This window comes from Caretta caretta, chromosome 25 (assembly GCF_965140235.1).
Source record: "Caretta caretta isolate rCarCar2 chromosome 25, rCarCar1.hap1, whole genome shotgun sequence".
Lineage (NCBI taxonomy): Eukaryota > Metazoa > Chordata > Testudines > Cheloniidae > Caretta > Caretta caretta.
This window is the reverse complement of record NC_134230.1, coordinates 6,979,409-6,999,802: the sequence shown is the minus strand read 5'-3', so window position 1 is coordinate 6,999,802 and position 20,394 is coordinate 6,979,409. Positions and strand designations below refer to the sequence as shown.

Below are 20,394 nucleotides of genomic sequence, written 5' to 3'. Positions count from 1 at the left end.
GAGGTCTCTCCAGTCCCTTGTATAACGGTACTAAAACCTCCTTATCCCTGCACCACCACTGGATCCACACCCCACGGGTAGCGGGCAGTCTTGAATGCTGTGCACCTGAGGAGGTGTTTGAGGGTGGTCATAAAAGTGACTAACAGCGCTGGCTTGAGCTAGGTGAGGGCTCAGCAGATTTCCTCAGAACAGCCCTACCAAGGAGCTTCACTCCCAACTCCACCAGTACAGAGCCTCCTGGCTGAAACATGTCATTGCAATATGGGCCCAGGGCCACTGGGGATTTAACACCATTGAAAGCTTCCTTGCTCATACCCCAAGCTGGCTTTGGGCTCAGACTGTCAGATCAATACCCACATGTGCTCAGACGATGAATGGAGCCCTCAGTGTTTCACCCAACTACGCTGTAAAGATGCCACATCTATGGGTCCAACTGGCTACTGCCTTTTACCATTCAGAACTGGTAAAGATAGTACAGATGTAAGTGATGCAAGGCTGTGGAGAATCAGACCCAGCTTTCTCCTGGCAAAGTTCAAGTCTTGTACTGTACAGTGGTACCTGAGCACCAACGTAATTGGGTTCCACATCCCCACGTATCCCCAATTCTCTTCTCACTAACAGCGAGATGGTCAACAAGCCAATAGTGTTTCCATGGTGTCTGGACTGTCCCTGTCATCACTGCGAGTGCCAACTGGCAGTGGGCACCTTGCAGCAGTGACGTCAGTGACCATTTTTACACAGAACCCCTAAGGTGCTGGCTCTCTCCAGAAGTGCAGGGAAGGGACTTCACCCTCTTCAAAGCTGCTGGCGCTGCTTAACCATATACGAGTTCCCTAATACCATGCCAGAGCAATATTCTGTTAACCAGGTCAGGGGGGGAAGGCAAGTTTAGCACCTGCAAAGCAAAGCAAGAAATGGAATGAAGAGCTGTTGATCCAGTTGCATACTTGGTGCACAGTGGGGGAAACTGAAAGTACAGGGGAGGATGCTAAGGAACAGCTACACACCTAGCGGGAGAGAATCGCCACAGGGCAGCCAAACCCACCACAACCGTTACCTTCGTCATCCAACGTGGGGTAACTCCTGGCGGCTCGGAGATCATACTGGGCTTCATCCTTCTCCGAGGGGATCTGGCTAGCTGAAAACGCAGCTGTTGGACCAGGCATCTTGACAGCTAACAAGGCACTACGTCCCTTCTTGGATGGAGACGATTTCAGAGCTGCAGTCAGAAGAGTTAAGGAGATGACACCACGAGCCACACTCACTGACTAGATACTAGAGAAACCATCCCACCCCTTGGATGAACATCCCCATAACACAGCAACAGAAGGACTCCGTCTCCAGGAAGGCCTAGCTGTGGGCTGTTGATACTGTTTGCCTAAAGAGCTTCCAGCTCTGAATCAGGAACTTCGGTTAGAAAGTTTGGTCAGCTCCAAACTGCAGTGAGCTCCAGCTTCCTCGCCAATGCAATTTCCTAGCTTAGGCTTGGACTGCTGTGGGGAGAGCCCAATTTCCCCACATAGTTAGCTCACATAAGGAAGGTTGACAGGAGAAAAACGAGTTCCTCTTGGCAAGCATTTGCCAGTCATGTGCTCTCACTGATGTCTTGAGGCATGGCATTCTCTGATTCCTACATACCTGCTTTAAGAACTCTATACCAGTTCTCCAACTGGGGGTCGGGACCCCTCAGGGAGTCACAAGGTTATTACATGGTGGGTCACGAGATATCAGCCACCACCCCAACCCCCCACTTTGCCTCCAGCATTTATAATGGTGTTAAATATATAAAAAAGTGTTTTTCATTTATAAGGGGGGTGGGGGTCACACACCAAGGCTTGCTATGGAAAGTGGTCACCAGTACAAATGTTTGAGAACCACTGACCTTTACACTGACACAAGGGCACCAAGAGAACTATGCAAAGGTGATTATACATACAGGTGTCGGGAGAACTCAAATCACTCATGCTTTTAAAACTTAACAAATGCAAAGGAGTGGGAGCAGGGAGATCAACTGGGGGGATGCAGCAGGGCTACGTTAGTATGGTAGAGCATGCAGTCAAGGTCTTCCCTCCTAGCAGGGTCAGGGGACATGGGGTGGGGGAGGCTTCCTGCCCATCTCAAAGGGAGGTGGTCCAGCGGGTGCCTCAGAATAGTGAGTCTGCATACACTTACAGGAATTCTTTCGGAACACTGTGTTGGTCATGAATTTGAAGAATCTCTCTGCATAAAAGCTGGGTCTGTGCACTGACACCGTGTCCTACAAACAAGATAGGTGATCAACATTATGCTTAAAAACCATCGCCTTATCAGCAGTGCCCAGTGAGTCTTCTTTATTCCAACATTTAATGTTGACAGCACCTTAAGCAGATCATTTCAGGTAAGCCTTTCCATTTTAACACTATAAATACGCTTGGAGCATGTCCTTCGATTTGACGGCATTTTGATGAGGTTCTCAGTGTATTATGCTGGGCTGGTGATTCTGCTGCTTAGAGGGTACCTAGATTTTTGGAGGAAGCAAATGGCCTGATTTCATACAAGAGGGTCCCCCGGCTTTGTTTGTTGATGTTCAAAGCACACTTGGACATGGTCACCAAAATTCAGCAACACAGCATCACTGCATTTTGGTTGTACTGTGCAGTTCATTTCATGTACTAAAGCTGAAATGGTCTTAGACAGCTTTGATGTTTTATTCTGCCTCCGTAACCATCGGCTTCTGTAAATGAGGCAAAGGCATTTTATAGAAGTACGTGTGTTTCTGATGAGCAAGTCCCACCTGAAGTCAATTTCGTAGCAGCACAATTTGCTGCTGTGGAACACATTGGAGTATCAGAGGAGAACAGGTAGACAGTGACTCCTCGTTAGTAGATAATTCACCCAAGCGGAAATACAAATATATCACACCCAGTGCTCTGTGCTAGTACAATAGAGAGACAGAGGACAGAAGCTTGTAGTGCGACAGCTAAACATTTGAGGAAGTGGGCCAAGCTAAGGGAACTTGAATGGAAGTACCACTCTACTGCCACAAGCCTACAGGTATGAAGAATTCCTCCTGTCCATTGGATTTACGTTGTACCCGCCGAGAGACTACAAACAGCAACGTAAATGGCACCAAACTGAATACAAGAAAGCAAAGTAAGTAACCCTGCAGACCACAGCTTGCTGACAGCATTTCTCACACAAGGCTGTGTGTGTTGAATACTCACCCCATCATGGACAAGGGCCTTCCAAGTGTGTTCTAGCTTCTTGATGAACCTAATTTTGAGAGAGAGTGTGTTGGACACAGGTTTGCCCTCCTCGCCCTGGCCAGACCACCTTTCACACCCTCCCACAGCAGAGGACAGTCAGCTGCTAATATTCCTTCCCATTCTCAGAGCATAGCTTTCCTCTCTCCAAGACAGCTGCGCTGATGCCTCTGAAGCGGAGGTTTCTAGGTCTCAGCAGCTGGAAGGTCAAGACTCCCTGGAAATATTGGAGGTGGGAGGAGCACAAGAACCACTCCCCTACACACTGTACTACCCCTCCAGAAAGGGGAGACTTTTCTTTAAGAAAAGCAGATTCAGCACCACTGGCTGATATAAATCTTCAAAATTAGCAAGATAAAAACTCACAGCTTTCAAATATGCATTGATAAATGTGAGTCAGATTGGGAAACTTGCTCTTGCAGACCGTCGTCTCAAAGGCAGGCTTTAATCTTTCTCCATACAGTATTAAAACCAGGTTTTATAGACGCTCAGAGGTCAGAGGATGCTCAAGCCCCCTTACCTGTAGGACTGAAGGATATCTATTATTCCTACGTGAAGCAGAAGGCGCTCTCCTTTGCCATTCACGGCTGGGATTCCTCCCATTCTGAAGAAAAGAAAACATTGTCACACTAAGACAGAGATGCCCTAGGATACTTGTGCTGTATGTCAGAGAGGAAAGACAGATATCCACATTAACCACAAGATTGTCCCCCTAGTAATCAGGTTGACTCTGGTGCAACAGCTTTCATTATAAGATACAGTACCTGTGGAGTTGTGTACTTTTCTGACTGAATGGAAGGTGGGGTTCTACGAGTCAACTTCTGTACAGCACTTGACCATATACAGTGCTAAGGTTTATTATGATTCAGGTGACTGCTTTCTCCTACCTGGGTCAGAGCACCCCAGGGTTCCTGTCCTACGGTAGGACATGGGTTCATGTTCAGAAGCTAGAGGTAAAGAACCGGCTGCAGTGCCGCACATGAAATGTGCCCTTCAGACACACTAAGCTAACAGCTTTCTGCCATGGCAGCCTAGGAGGACATTAAGACACCTGTGGCACTTCAAGGAGGCATCCGGGCAAACATCCCCTTCTCCCAAAAATATACGTTCGGACATCAAGACAGGGTGTTAGCTCCCACCACACACACACACCAGCTGCTCCCTACAGCAGTGGGGAGGTAAATCTTAGGATGCTCTTTTCAGGCAAAACGCTTTGAGAACCCTAGGGTAGAAACCCCTGTTATATTGTAAGGGCCAGACTGCTCACCAATACAGATAGCATAAGCCCTGGATGCAGTCAGTGGGAGTTGTGTGCTTATAAAAGCAGAAGCTTGGCCCAAATCTTTAAGCACAAGTTTGTTTTCAAACCGCCCCCCACCTCCACCCATTAATACCCATCTTGAATTTGCAGCACAATTAGTGTCAGCATGTGGTAAGCTGACATGCGGACATCAGGCTGTCCACTGGAATTAAGAGTTATTTGAGAGAATGGAAACACCAACGTATTTCCTGGCTCTTTAACTGTGCAGAATCCTAACTGTTCAAAATGGAGCAGCTGGTCTCTCAGCACACAGATGCCATCAGACAAACACAGCAACCCCACAATTTGTTAGTAAGGCCAATCCACCGAGCCATAAACACAAAATGCTGCAAGAGCCACATGCGGCTCAAGAACTACAGATAAGGCAGAGTGCAGCAAGCACCGGGCAAGCTTCCGCCGCCCACAGCTCCACCTGTGCACTTCCAATCCTCCCCGTCAAACCCCAAATGCCAACGCCTGGATCTCACCTGAGCAGAGGCCGGGTACTGCGAAGCAAGTCAAATCCTCAAACCACACTGGCATGCTAGGATTCCACAGGGAGCAAGTGACAGACTCATGACCCAAGCAGAAACTGAACTCCAAGCTCCACGGGCTAGGATAGTGTGTAGCCCCACTGCATCACCACACTCCTGAGCTAAGCCTGCCCCCATCTCTCCTCCCAAGACCAGTGCTGTGCCTACAGGCTGGTTCAGGGCCCAGTTACCTACTGGATGGGGTGCAATTCATGGTCCTGACCATTGTAAATAACAAAATGGGAATTGATAAAGTGTTTCAGAATGACAACGACCACATTTCACAACAAACTACTCCGTGCTACACTACATCAGCGGCTGTGCTCCATTTTCCTTAAGGCAGATGGGTCACACAGATAGCTCAAGCCAACGGCACAGGGTGGCAACCTTGAGGGATTTACTACTTTGGCTTTTTGCTTCCACCCACTCCCATTACAGCAGTACAAGAGAACCATTTTCACCTACGTGTCATCTGTATCTATGGACTCCCCCCGGGCAGCCCCACCCTGGATGGACTCCATGGCTGTGGAGTAAAGTGCCTTCTGCCCAACGGGACGCTTCTCATCAGACGTGCTCTGGGCTCCCTCAGTTTGCTGCTCCCGTTCTTGCTGGTCTATGTTATGCACCCCGAGCAGCAGGCTGTAGTCCATGATTTTAAAGCTTTCCAACACCTATAGGTTAGTATTGAGTTCAAGAACAAATCAGACAAAAAGACAGTCAGTCCAGTAAGTTCTCACATGCTACTTCAAAGGCAGACCCAAAAGCGTGGGACAGTCCATCTTGGTTACACAAAACTCATGCCAGCAACTCCTTAGTAGCAGCATAAGAGAGCATTAGAGTTAATCACCCTTTGTTTCAAAATACTTTGGGCTTGGTCTAACGGATCTCAGACACCCTTGCCATTGGTCTTTTAAGGGGGTTGCAGGATGGCAAAGCGTTTACAAGGGGCCAGCTCTGCTTCGTCACCTGTTGCACACTGTACAGCAGAAGCTCGTTCACCCCAATGACCTTGTTCTGGATGACTGAATTGTGTGAACTGGAGAATAAGTGAACAAATGTGATAGGAAAAACCAAGAATTCCACAGCATATGGCAAGCTGTGTCCCTGGGAGCCAAGTGTCATTTGGTTTTATGACATTTCGCAATGGATGTTCTCTGAAACTAGCAAAGTACTTAACTACTGCACTCTGCTTTTGGGTGAGCTGAGAACCAGGATGGAGACAGCTGGCTTTGGGTTTACAGATTAATGAGCTAACAAAAGCACAGGACACTCCATCTTGGTTACAGCTGCCTGAGAGCTAGAGACCCACAGTTTGTTAGTCCAGCTTTCTAGGTTTACCTTGCCCTTACCAAGCAGTCTCGCTGAAGTGTTTTCACCAGTGCACTGAAGGTGTCTGTGTCCAGCATTAGGCCTTCTGGCATGTCCTGCATGAAGTCCAGGTCCTTGAAAGTGGGGCTGGATTTCTCTTTCTCCTTCTTGGATGCCCGGCGTTTGTAGGTCGAACCTTTCAGGTCAAATTTCAGGTGCATTTTCACCACCCGGGGCAGGATATTGTTCATCACCACCACCCGAATGTTCTTGCCTCCCGACTGAACGCAGTACAGTCCATAGAACTTTGGCAGCAAGGTCCGTGGGTTCTGGTTCAGGTTCTGCAGTGGGGCAAGGAAGGCAGAAGGGGGAGGTTAGAAAGAGCCTTTGTGAAAAAACGACTTCTGCTTTGTTTAGTGCAGAACCCAAGATGAGATTGGCTTTGGGAAGGGTTCACAGATTAGCATTTGCGCATCCAGAATTTATTTTTACCTTGACAGCTTTGCAGGAGAAAGATCCCAAACAAACTTCAACTAACCATTTGAATGGCTCCATCTAGGATCTGGCTTTACAAACTGGAAAGACTGCTATGCCTTGACTTGCCTATAGAAAATAACATTTTGCACATCTCTCTGACAGATTTCCCCACAAACTGCAGCTAAGGAAAGGGAAACCTAATCATACCCCCCACCCCCAAAAAACCCCCCAACTAGTTAGTGGCAATTTAAAGTTTTAAAATATCAGATATCCTCATCCAATTGGAGACCTTACAACTATGAACTGTTCCCTAGCTCAGAACAAACCAATGGCATAACATTTATTACAACATCTCTATGAAGCCTCTCCAGAAGGATATACTATCATCTCAGCTTACCTTTAACAAAGTCAATTTATAGAACAGTCTGCCAGAGAGATCAGTTAACCCACCCCAACGTCAGGCCCATTTTAGGCAATCATGTTATTAGGAACGATATCACAAACGCAGCTTGCTTGCTCAGCGCTGGGAGGCTTTTAAAAGGAAACAAAAAGAGCTATGCATGCTATATGAGAGAAGAGATGAACCTGCCAGATTTCAAAACAAAGGAAAGCAGAAGCACAGCAAGTGTATGAAAATTTAATGCCCTTCATCTCATCTTTTCTAACTAGACCCATGAGTGAGTTTTCTTTATGAGCGTATCAGTCGATGTAGTGCCGTACACAAAGCCACCACTCCCAGCCAGCAGCTGAAAGCAGAACTCCACTTTCCAGAGTTAGAGCAACTCAGCACCAACCGTCCCGGTGTCTTGTCTGTCTCAGGTCATTTTACACCTCAGAGGAGTTTCTGACAGCAGCAGGGAGACCCTCGTAGCAATTAGCATAGTGTAACTTTACAACATATCGGACAACAGCACAAGCGCTTTACAACAGGGCGAGAAGTCGTGTTTGATCCTCTATAATTATTTTTATTATCCAACCATCTAAAGCTCCTGGGACAAGAAGAGTCTAGTTACTACTTTCATTTGAGATGTCCTAATCCTAGGAGCCTTGCCTAGCATGTTTTACTCCCTACAGGGAGTAAAATTTTCAAAAGCTCTCAAGTGATGTAGCTGTTTAAATCCCATTTTCAAAAGTGAGCCACTGACTTTCAGTTACACTCTGGAGCCTAGGTGCCTGAAGTGCTTCTGAATAATGATTCCTAGCTCTTATCCAGCTCCTTTCTTCAGTAACTCTCAAAGCACTTTACAAAGGGAGGTAAGTATCATCACATCCTTTTTACACAAGGGGAAACTGAAGCACTGGGAGCAGAAATGGCTTGGCCAAGCTCACCCGGCAAGCCAGTGGGATAGCCAGAAATAGAATTCAGATCTCTCCAGTCCCAGACCAGTGCTCTGAGTGAGGCAGGGACCTGAGGAAAACAGCTCATCAGGTAATTAAAGACTAGTACGATGCACACGTACAAAGGGAAGAGTGAAGGTTGTGTAGGTAACCTTAGCTCTGGCATTTCCATAGCACAGTGCTTCCCCTTTGCAGGCTTCAGGTTCTTTGAACACAGTTTTTTATCTGGAATTGGACCCTAAGATGCATCTGTGTAGGAGGAGACACTTCCTGCAACTGGGGGGACCCACCTTCCCTGCTACAGTGGGCTCCTGTTCTGGTTCTTATTTTCTCCTCCTGGAAAGCCTCTGCTGAGCCCCAGTGCACTGCCATGCTAACCCACCATGCTGCTGCACTGTAGAGCAGCCCACAGTCTGGGGTAGGTTAGAAAATACCAAGCTGCAGCCATGGGCTGATACAGGCAAAGGCTTCAGCTGACAGACTGGTTCCAGGGCCTTTCGATGGCAGGGACCCAAGATAATAGATTGCTGAGCAGATCACTATTAAGTGGCGCACACACAAGGGAAATTCAGGAAACAGTAGGGATGGGTACTCCAGAAACAAACACAGAATCATAGAATATAAGGGTTGGAAGGGACCCCAGAAGGTCATCTAGTCCAACCCCCTGCTCGAAGCAGGACCAATTCCCAGTTAAATCATCCCAGCCAGGGCTTTGTCAAGCCTGACCTTAAAAACCTCTAAGGAAGGAGATTCTACCACCTCCCTAGGTAACGCATTCCAGTGTTTCACCACCCTCTTAGTGAAAAAGTTTTTCCTAATATCCAATCTAAACCTCCCCCACTGCAGCTTGAGACCATTACTCCTCGTTCTGTCATCTGATACCATTGAGAACAGTCTAGAGCCATCCTCTTTGGAACCCCCTTTCAGGTAGTTGAAAGCAGCTATCAAATCCCCCCTCATTCTTCTCTTCTGCAGGCTAAACAATCCCAGCTCCCTCAGCCTCTCCTCATAACTCATGTGTTCCAGCCCCCTCATCATTTTTGTTGCCCTTCGCTGGACTCTCTCCAATTTATCCACATCCTTCTTGAAGTGTGGGGCCCAAAACTAGACACAGTACTCCAGATGAGGCCTCACCAATGTCGAATAGAGGGGAACGATCACGTCCCTCGATCTGCTCGCTATGCCCCTACTTATACATCCCAAAATGCCATTGGCCTTCTTGGCAACTAGGGCACACTGCTGACTCATATCCAGCTTCTCGTCCACTGTCACCCCTAGGTCCTTTTCCGCAGAACTGCTGCCTAGCCATTCGGTCCCTAGTCTGTAGCTGTGCATTGGGTTCTTCCATCCTAAGTGCAGGACCCTGCACTTATCCTTATTGAACCTCATCAGATTTCTTTTGGCCCAATCCTCCAATTTGTCTAGGTCCTTCTGTATCCTATCCCTCCCCATGCTTGGGTGCTACACAATAGCAGGGCAATAAACACACCCACTCTGCCACACAGCTGCCTTCACAAACCTAAGAACATCTGATAGGAGACAAAGGGGAGGAGAAAGTTTCATTCCTTAAGGCCTCCAACAGTTAAGGCATGATAATCTGCTATCCTGGGATACAACAGCAGTAAAGCTGGAGGAGGGTGCAAACACTTGTCAGGACATTGCTCAGCTATCTCCAGGTTTTAAGTGGGTTGAATTTTGTTTCCACATCAGGCTTCACAATAGGCTGTTCATTTTGTCATGTGTGCTGGGCAGGCGGGCAAAGGAAGCCCTACTAGGTTACCAAAACACCACCCTTTGTGGTGCTGTGGACAGGCAAGCTGTACATTTCTCCCACAAACCAATGTCCTGATACCCACCATATAGTAGCCAGGGAGAAGTTTCTGTAAGAATTCCGCTTCCTTGTGCATCACAGTTTTTATGATGAACTCGTCATCACTGGTGACATAGAAGAGGGAGCCGCTGGCACCAGGATTCGACAGCTCGATCAGAGGCTCGTTACATAATGAATACTAGGAATGAAAGAAAAAAAATAAGATGTCATTCATACACCACATGATAAACTAGGATCAGAATAATACATCTACAAGGCATTCCTAAGGCACCACCCCATGGAATCTAGACCAAGAGGTCTGGGATATTAAGCAGTACAGAAATTGTGAACCTTAAACTGGAGTTAATCTCACAGTGGATTGGGTGGAAGACAGCTTACAAAGAGATGCATATACTACAGTCCAGAGTGCCCTGACTGCTCACAGAGTCAAGCTAATCTGCCTGCCCTCAGTAACACCCAGGCTGCAGAACATAAAATCTTTTTATGCTTTGTGCCCTGTACCACCACCACATAAGGTTCTTTCCCTCAGTGTGTTAGGGTGCGCGCAGACAGAAAGATCAGATTTAAAGAGACAAGCCAGCTTGTTCAGTGTTCTGCATGTCTCAGTTCCAGAGAGGAACAAAGTGCACTGCCTGTTCCCAAGACTAGAGCTCTCCCATGTGCTCAAACATTAGAGATACATGGTTTGCAGAGGCGTCCCTCACACCCTCAGTGCAGCAACTAAAAGAGGTGGGAAACCACCCCCAGAAAACTCGCGTATCAGTAGGCATGTGGTAATTATGCTTCCCTGTATTCAGAACCCAATCCTGGAGCACAGAGCAGGGACTAGAAATCTGAACAGCAAGTTCCCAGAGCAGGGAGGCAGAGGTGTTGTGTGGATACAAATGCAAATGTCCAAAAACATTTGCATATGTCAGACAAAAGGGGTTAGGGCAACATTATGTAGGAGCTGATATTTGAAGAAAGTAAGGCAGAGGGGACATAATCAGAGCAATAAATTAAATGCTATCATTACATGCTGAAAACAGCTTACAGCACTGCATGGATTAACTATCCAAGACTTTATTAACTTAATTATCTCATGCATAATTAAAAGGCATTCACTGCCACAGTGGGCCAGAGAAAGGGGAAGCAGTGGCTGCAAATCAGATCTGACACCTTTGGAATTCAGGCAGGATCTCTCCCTCCCCCAAGTTTGTAACCACTATCAAATCAGCAGGCATTATCCCAGATGGCACAGATGGGGATTTCTGTTGTTGTCAAGCAGCCCCATCATACAGGCTCATTTCTGTTGGTATGTTTTCAGTCCTCATTTCTGACTAACTGCAGATACGGGCAAAGCGGTTACATAAAAATGGCACCTTCTTAAGACGATCTGCTCCTGCCTCCAACAAACTCCTGCCTCGCTATCAGCAAGATGAGGTGCAACCACTTACACACAGGAGTCAACTTTAACTGAGGCCTGACCTACACTTCAGTTTTAAACTGACGTTGCTCAGGGGTAGGAAAAGTTCACAAAGGACATTGCAGTTATGCCGACCTATCCCCTAGTGCGGGCACGACTAGGTAGATGGAAGAAATTCTCCCACCCCCTAGCTACCCCTCCCGGAGAGGTGAATTAACTGCAGCGACGGGAAAACCCCTTTCTCACAGTGGGAGGCAGCTACACTATGGTGCTACAGCACCCCCACAGCTGTGCCCCTCCAGCACCCACGTGCAGACGCGGCCTCAGTCTGTTCCAAAGCCAATCAGCGATCTTACGGGAGAACACTGGTTAGCCCTGACAAGCCATTTCAGCTCTAGGAGAGCAAGCTGGAGTCTATTCGGATTTTCACCTTACCAAGTGTTAACTCTCAGATTGTTCAATCTTTATTACTGGGGATGATGCATGAGGCAGCAAACATCTTCCCTGAGGTTCCAAGGGAGTTTAGAATACTTGTCTTTTTTTCTTGTAGACAGAGTAAATTTGTTGCATTGTCAGTGAGACACAGAACCCCACCATATCATTTTAACCAAATACACTTTAAAGACTCCATGACAGTAGATTATTCCATTCTTCCTTTAACAGAGGGTGCCCCAACAGACCTAATTTGCTGGGAATGGACTTGACAAACCGAAGCAGAAACACCAGAAGCCTCTCAGACCCACTCTTCCAGCTGGTCTTTCTCAGACTGTACAAGAAAAGAAGCACCACCACAGACTGCCTCACATTTGGGATCTGCTTAATGTACAGGATCAGAGATTCTCTCTAATCCCAGTACTGTACCTCAGTCTCCAGCTACCAAATATTAGGTGGGAGATGTTTGGCTTTCTTTGTGTTCTCTCCTCAAATTTGACCTCAACTCCCCCTGTGATACTGACCCTATCACTTGACTCCATGCCTCAGTTTCCCCCAGCTATTAGCTGGAGACTGAATTTAACAAAAATCCAAGGAAACCCCCTAATCCTGTGCAGCTGACTGGTCACATATCAGTCTGTGGTATGGCGTTTCCCCATCTTCAATTTTGCTGAGGCTTCAAGTAAAGCAGTTCTATCCAAGCCCATTCATACCTAGTACTAACCACAGAGAAATAAAGAACTCCATACATACCAAATAATCATCTGGACGAATTCCAAAGAGCTCCCGGAAGTACCGAAAAGCCACGGGTGCATAGGTTTTGAACCTGAAGTCAGGGTAATGGTGAGCTGGAGTGAGGTTACTTCCTTCACTGCATGGAAAGGATACAAAAAGAGCAGGCATGTTATTTCACATTAATGCCTCGCATATTTGCACATTTACACCCAGCCAGTTGATAGATACGAAAAAAAGGAAAAATTGAGCTTTGCAAAAAGGCATTCCAAGAAGCCACCAGCCTAGGCACAAAGATCTTGCCTGACCTCATCAGGACACTAGCAAAAAGATCTAATATTTTAACCATCTGGCAAGGAAACTCACTCCTTAGGAAGAGCAAATAGAAGTTTGCAAGGCTAGACGTATATACATACAGACTCTAGTTTCTGTAAGCCCTGCACATTAACAGCTCAGCCATGCAAAAGTTGAAGTGGTCCAATGAATATTGTTGGCTGGGGGGTTTCCTCAGTCTCAGTACAAAGATAATGTAACATCTGGAGGTGAAAATTCCACATAGGTAGGTTAAAAAGGACTACAATTATAAAGGCAACAAAAGCTTCAAGGCTAACAAGCCCAGTAAGCAGATATATCATAGCCCATAGTAAATCTAACCCCATCTCTTGAGCTGCAGCACCATGGATTCTAATGCTTCCAGTAATATGCCGGTAAGAAATAGGTGCACACTTGAAATTCTGAGGGCCCACCTTTCTGCTTAGAATGAAGCCCCTTTAAAATCAGCATGATGAAAGGAAACAGCCAGCCCCTGCATTTTGTTTCACTTGTCCTCTTACCTGGGAAAGAAAATGCTCTCCACCACGTAAAAATCCTGCATCAGGACGTCTCTCTCTGGCTTGGAGCTCAGGTTCCCCACTGTGTAACCAATCCCCAGCTGGATGGCCCCCTTCAGAGTGGTCGAAGTGGTCTAGCAGAAGGAAGAGAGCAGTCAATGCACATTCACCGTTAAGTTACAGCAACAGCCCCCAAATATAGGTATCCTTGATGCTCTGATCATGCTGATGCCTTGTGGGAGGTCTCAGATATTGGCTGCTTTGTAAGAGAACACCACTATAGAGTGCCTCAGGTTTCTATAGAATGACAGTTGTGAAATGCTTGTAGCGTGTAAGGTCAGCACAGTACACTGCAGGGAAATTTAATCAAATTGGTTAGCCAATCGCACACCTGTATTCCCCCTTTGTTTCTTACAGTTTGAATGACCTGTTCATACACACTTGATCGCTATTCTATTCTCAACCTCCCATTTGTATGCGTGGCCACTACCCTCCAGAAATCAATCAAGAGACGGAACCTTTTTGTAGGTAGTTTCGCCAGAAGCATCAACTCCTCGATGACCTATCTTCTTTCCTTGGCCAACTCCAGGCTGTCCTGATAATGATGGGGCCTGGGAAAGAGAAGTTTCCAGGTCAGAGTGGTGAAGAAAAGCTACGCTAGCGGAAGGAAGAAAAGAGGCACAGTGGTGCAGTCAGGACTAAGGTGCTGTGGTTATAAGGAATGCAATGGTCTGCATTTATTCCTGTGTAAAGATCTGCAGAGTGCATACAGATGTATCTGGCACCAGCAAGCTTTAAACACTAAATTATACATCCCTCAGGATGAGAGGCGAGTTGATAGCCAGCGAGTTTATCACACACAGGACTGTGGATCTTGACATACTGGGAGGAAGGATGGTCTTGGGTTAGGACACTGGATTGGGACTCAGATCTACGTTTGTTTCTCAACTCCATCAGACTCCCTGTGTAAAAGTCAGAAGGTACCATCATGATCCTCTGACCTCCTGTCTAATGAAGGCCAGCGAACTCCCCCAAAACAATTAGTTACTTAATTTCAGTACCTCAGTTCCCCATTTGAAAACTGGCGATACTTCCCCACCTCACAGGGTAATGGGAGTAGAACTGCATTCATGTTTGTGGGCACTGTGGGGATGTGAATCAAATACTAGACAGACAGATCACTTCGATGTACCAGGCCATTTGGGCTTTAGAGCTCAAAGCCAACCCCTTATACTCCATCTGAAAGTCAGCAAGCAGAGTGGATAATGAATCACCAGTGTTGTGTTCATGGGGAGACACTTCACTTAAACAAGCTGCTGTTTATGAACGACTGATTCACCAAGCCAGGTGAATTGTTGTAATTGTAGCAGTTTCCTCCAGAAACGTAGCAAAGGTGCGTAAAGTGCAGTCTGAGCACCAACACTAAAACGATAGCCCTTCTGTCCCGTCTTTCCTCCATTTGCTCCTTCCAGGATCAGCAGCAGAGCTCTACACATCAAGCCAACTGCACATTGTAAAGTTCAAGGCAGTGTTTCTCTGCAGTCCCACCCACCTAAACACATCTCTGCCTTGGCGTGCTGCTTGAATGACTCTGCAGTTGCCCACTACCTACGGCGGTGGAGAAGCGTCACAGGCGCCAACAACTTTCAGTGGACTCACCATGTACATCTGGGGGGAGCTTGAGCATTCTGCTTCTGTGACACCATTAACAGCTGGCCATGGCTTTAGACATGACTCATCTAGGCACAATTTGTAATGACCCAAGGCAGTCTCTCCTGGAGGAACACCGCATCAGTGGTATTGGTCTATGCTGCAGCACTTGACAATTTATCAACACTGAAGTTTACACAAAGGGAGTGAATCTATTCAGACTGCAGCAAAGTATTGCAATATTTCCTTCCAATTACCCAAGCTGCTAGAGCGCCTTCTGGACAGGACCAACTGGATGCCTTTATTTCTTTCTATAAAGATCTGTGTAGTCTTGGACATTTCTACAGCAGACTCCAGCCATTCTGACTACCATTAATCCACACATGTAGTTAATGTTACATTTTTCATCTTCCACCCAATGACCTCAAAACTCATTACAAACATGAATTAAAACTGTTGCAATCCCACCCCATGCTGTGGGTAATTAACCCCATTTTACACACTGACCAACAGCGGCACAGACAGGTTACGTGACTGAAGTCACATAGCAAGTAAGAGTTGGGGATAGAGGGCAGGGGCTCAACGCCCAGGCCCTTGTTCTAACCATAACAGAGCATTTCCTGTCCTAGAGAGGACTGGATCTTTATTTGTGCAATGAAATAAGGAGTTAGCCTGTCCAGAAGTTTAATTTCCCACTAGGTGCTGATTTTGGAGGTGTGAGAATTGCTAACATACTCCCAGAGCCATCTCTTTATAGAAAATTATAATTATTGTTAGACATTTAAATGGAGGGCCCATCACAGCATCTGGGTGCCTACAAACAATGACACCCCCCCCCACCCTGCACCAAACCTTATTACTCAAAGTCTGACACAGCTGGACCAAACAAAAATTGGCTGAATACTGTCCTAGAGATCAGGGGCTGGCACAGGGGACCCTCCCTGCTGCCAACTGTGGCGTTTAACTACAGAAACCAAGAGCGACTTAGCAAACTGTAACCTTATCCTAGCTAATGAGTGACAGAGGGGTGATCCCTGGGATCCACCCCCTATGTAATTAATAATCATCTCTTCTACTGTGCTTAGTAACATCTAGCTTCTACATAGTGCTTTTCATCAGATCTAAAAGCACTTTACAAAAGAGGTCAGCATCATTATCCCCATTTTACAAATGGACACTGAGGCACGGGGAGGGGAAGGGACTTGCCCAAGGTCTTCCAGCAGGCTAGTAGCAGCGTCAGGAATTTAGAACCCAGGTCTTCTAAGTCTGTCCAGTGCTCTACCCACCTGACCACACTGATGCACATTCAGGACTTTACAAACTGCACCTAGAAGCCAATCAATGGAGCATTGGGGAGATGCATCCACAATAACCCACCTCGCCCAAGACATTTATAGCAGCTTTTCTAATATTTGTTTTAACTCTACAACCACTAAATCTGCACAGTATTACTTAACAGTTAGCAAAGGGAGAAAAATTCAAGCATAAACAAGAGTTAGATGAATTTTAAGGTGAGATTTCAAAGAGTTGATGAGGCGCATACACTCAGTGGCAGCATTCAGAGGTGTACCAAGAGCAGTGGGATTGTCGAAAGGTACAGAGACAAGTGGTAGATGAGTAGCTTGCAGAGAGGGGGCGGGGAGGGGGATTAGAAGAGATGCTATATTTGCGTAGCTTATATTCATCACAGGCTGTTAAATCCATGAGTATACGAAGTTTTTGCTCTTATCTGTGCTTCATTCTCAGTGGAAACACTAACCAGAGCCAAGAGCTTACTCAGATTCTAAAACCAATGCCAAATACTGACCCACACAAGCACAGCAGCAGAGAGAGGGTGGGATTGGCAGCTACAATGTGTAGCATTGACTAGAAATCTGGTAACTAAAGTAGCAAACTGAGCAAATATTTAAAGGCCCGATTTTCAGGTGAGCACCTGCAGCTCCCATCAACTAGCTGGAGGATGGGGTCTGAAAATCAGGCTCTCAAGTTTAGTCTCAGCTCTAGGAATCTTAGCAGCAGCTTTCCCCGTTTCTGATTGAGACTTGCATGCTGCTTAATGAAGCTCAATTTATTGGGATCTCTATTCTAAGAAAGACAAAAAATGTGCTTTGCTGAGGTTCAAATACTTAGATGGGGGCCAGTTTCAGTACATACATTTGTTATGTTAGACTGTAGGTGCCCGAGTTGCTCAGGACTGGTGAAGGGTTACAGAGCTTTGACCAGAAGGCCAGGGATTTGATTTTGGGCCTGCATTGGTAGCCAAGTGCTTACATGGCTTTCGTCACTGTAGTAATAAAATCCTTAAGACGATCTTCTCAAAACCCCTGAGATGTAGGGATGTTTCATCCCCATTGGACAGTTAGGAAATAGATTAAGTGACTTGTCCAGGGTCATACAGAAAGGTTGTGGCAGAGGCAGGAATCGAATTTGGATCTCAAGTCCTAGCTCAGCCCAGTGGAGAGCAATGGTGAGATGGCCCACTTCAGTGCGCGTGCTCTCTCTCTCACACACACACACACGCTGAAAGCCTGTGCTATCAAAGTCATGTTGTAAAAAAAGCAAAAAATATCCAAGAAGTTAAAAATTGGACACTAATAGACTGTGAATCCCAGTGATCGAACCTGCTGAACTGTAGCAGTTGGGCCCAGAAATCCATCTGTGCACTTTCCCACATACAACCAATGAAACTGTTGCAGGAAAATTGTCTGTAGAGTAAGGGCGGTGATGGGTTGAGATTCTGCTGTCATTACAATGGTCTAGGATTCTTGGCTTGGTACAGATACATGTTGCTAAAAGTGGCTTACTTTAGCTAAAAGCCCATGCTTTCACACAGGTGTAACTTGTAGAGTCGAAATAGCTGAGAACTTAAACTGATCAGTAACAAATCCCAGTGATGAGTCAACCTGGTGACACTCAATAAAAAGAATTCTCAGCCATGCTTGTTGCAGTTTCCATTGCTCCACATGACTCAGACATTCTAGCCTTCAGAATGAGAATCCCTGAATATTACGTAGATTAGTTGGTGGGTCTCAGTCCAGTTCCAAATGGCCATATCAACGTAACAAAACCCATCACCATAATTTGCCCTACCACTAGCAGTCAGCAGACAGAAGGGCTGAATGGATCATGAAAAATACCCTCCCCAGATGTGATCACTATAGGTCAAAAACACCCCACCCCCCAATACCTTGCCCTGCTGCCAACCATTCTGTAGGAAGATAGAGGACCTCATTCTCATAGGCTGCCAACCTGGCACCTTCACCAACACCAAGATTTACTTAAAAAAACATGACTCTCCCACCTTGCACATTCCTCCGTTTCAACTGTGCGCCATAAAGGTTCTATTTGGGTTCTCTCTCCCCCTCTGAAAAAGGTTTTAAACAGTTGTATGCAACTCACCTCAGTGAGGGCAGTCTTCTTCAGTGCCAGACCTGAGGAGAGAAGAACAGTAGGTCAGTAGGAGGATGGTCACAGGCTCTTAGCAGGTGCATTTATCCCAACAGCTGATCAGTCGAGCAAATAGAAGAAACAAGGCAGCAATTTTTTGCCCAGCTTTCATTTCTGCAAGTGCAGGGGTCCCAAGTTAAAGAACAAGCCTGGACAACTTGGCTTTTAGAAGCTCATAGGTTGCCCATGTCTTCTTTCCTAGCTGTCGGTGGGGTTTTTACTCTAAAGGTGTTACATTGACATAACTTTCCCCTACTTCTTGCTGCTCCTCTAGTAATGGGACTGTGCTATGCTGAATAATTATTTAATTAAAGCCCAAAGAGGCTTTTATGATGCTCTCTTCTAGACGCTCAACAAGAGGAAAGACTGGTCTGAATTGAGCCCCAGATCTACTTAAAGAACCCCAAGCACACTAATGTATTAGCTTTCACAGCACCCTGGTGAAGAAGGAAGTATTATTCCCATTTTACAGACAAGGAACTGAGGCACAGATTAAATGACTTGCCTAAGGTCACACAGAAAAGCAAAGTCTGAGCATGTCCCATTAGCACCTTAACACAAGCCCATCCTTTTCCCACCTTATCTGTAGTCAAACTTTGCAGACTGAGCCATGCACGTTTCTAAATAAGAACAGCCCCCTTTGCTGTCTGAACCAGAGCACACTAACAGAACAAGGGGCCTTTGCAATGGGCTAATGCAGAGCTACTAAATTTTCATTCAAAGGGAAAAAAAAACCCAAAAAACAAAAACAAAAAAACCCAAGCAGTTATGTGCACATATCAACAGCTCAACCGCCCCTAATTCTGGAGAATTCTGGCTTTCATGAAGCTGACCCTGGATGACTTCAAGCATCAAGAGCTGCTCATAGAGGAGCCCTTTCAGCAATACAGCACACCCCTGCAGAGCTGCCCTAAAGGCTTGCAAGTTAAGTAATCATCTCCTTAAATGGAGAGTTCTGCTGGAAGAGCCAATGTGCTAAATGGGAGGGGAAAGCCCTTTTTAAAAAGAAATAATGGATTTCACTGTGAGGCTGCCTAACTAGCGTTACCTACTTTCAGTTACCTGGTTTGAGAGAGAGACACAGGCCTTGTACATGCTTCCAGGTTTACAGAAACGATAGGATCAGCAGACTATTGAACAATCCTTAATCCTTCTAAATGAAGGATTTCATGCTGCAAAGCAGAACACTGAAATTCATTCTGCACAGAACAAAGGCTCCATACCTGCAGCCACCCCTCCCCACTTAACCTGCCCTTGAACCACCAGGCAGACATGTAACTGATGCAGCTCCTGCTCATGGCCTAAATGCAGATTTCCTAAAGTCTAAGGGAGTAGCTGTTTCAGCAAGGCAGGAGGAGCAAGAGGATGTTTCTGTCCAATTCTTTAGGACTCATGACATGCCAGCATGGAGCAGTGCAGGCCAAGGGAGCCAGCGCTGCTGATCAGACTTTCCCATTCCGTCAGACCATTATGGGAACTAACGCAGCTTGACCCGAAAGCTCTTCAGAAAAAGAGGGGATGCTGTCAGTAAGCTGGGATGTGCCATACCCACCCTTCTTGAAGAGCTCAGAGATTTTCAACCAAGTGGCAGTACTACAAGATCTGGTTCAAAATTAGTATTAACAAGAATTTGAGATTAGCAGGAACATCCTAATACTGTGCTGACCCCACAACAATGCACCTACAGGGTCCTATGACAAGGGCTCCCTTCGGTTATATTTCAGGAAACAAACAGAAAGAAGAGCGCTTCCTACTGGCCACCTGGGGCTGGGCCCTTTCTGAACACATGCTGGAAGATGATCTCAGTGGCTTGGTTTTCACTAGGAATATTTAAAAATAAAAGTTTACCACTGCATCCATGGCCCAGAT

General features: G+C 46.3%; 1 protein-coding gene across 6 annotated transcripts in view; it reads right to left on the bottom strand.

Annotated features, from left to right (window-relative positions):
• PIP5K1C (phosphatidylinositol-4-phosphate 5-kinase type 1 gamma) overlaps window positions 1–20,394 on the bottom strand; it is a 76,570-nt gene that overhangs the window by 18,543 nt on the left and 37,633 nt on the right. For all 6 annotated transcript variants that reach the window (XM_048831143.2, XM_048831146.2, XM_048831148.2 and 3 more), the window contains exons 2-12: window positions 18,478–18,509; window positions 13,947–14,039; window positions 13,432–13,562; window positions 12,620–12,737; window positions 10,055–10,207; window positions 6,425–6,724; window positions 5,541–5,746; window positions 3,763–3,846; window positions 3,204–3,252; window positions 2,173–2,257; window positions 1,058–1,219 (exon numbers count right to left, since the gene is read on the bottom strand). In XM_048831143.2, coding sequence (XP_048687100.1) covers window positions 1,058–1,219; window positions 2,173–2,257; window positions 3,204–3,252; window positions 3,763–3,846; window positions 5,541–5,746; window positions 6,425–6,724; window positions 10,055–10,207; window positions 12,620–12,737; window positions 13,432–13,562; window positions 13,947–14,039; window positions 18,478–18,509 — 1,413 coding nt within the window. The remainder of the gene's footprint in view (window positions 1–1,057; window positions 1,220–2,172; window positions 2,258–3,203; window positions 3,253–3,762; window positions 3,847–5,540; window positions 5,747–6,424; window positions 6,725–10,054; window positions 10,208–12,619; window positions 12,738–13,431; window positions 13,563–13,946; window positions 14,040–18,477; window positions 18,510–20,394) is intronic.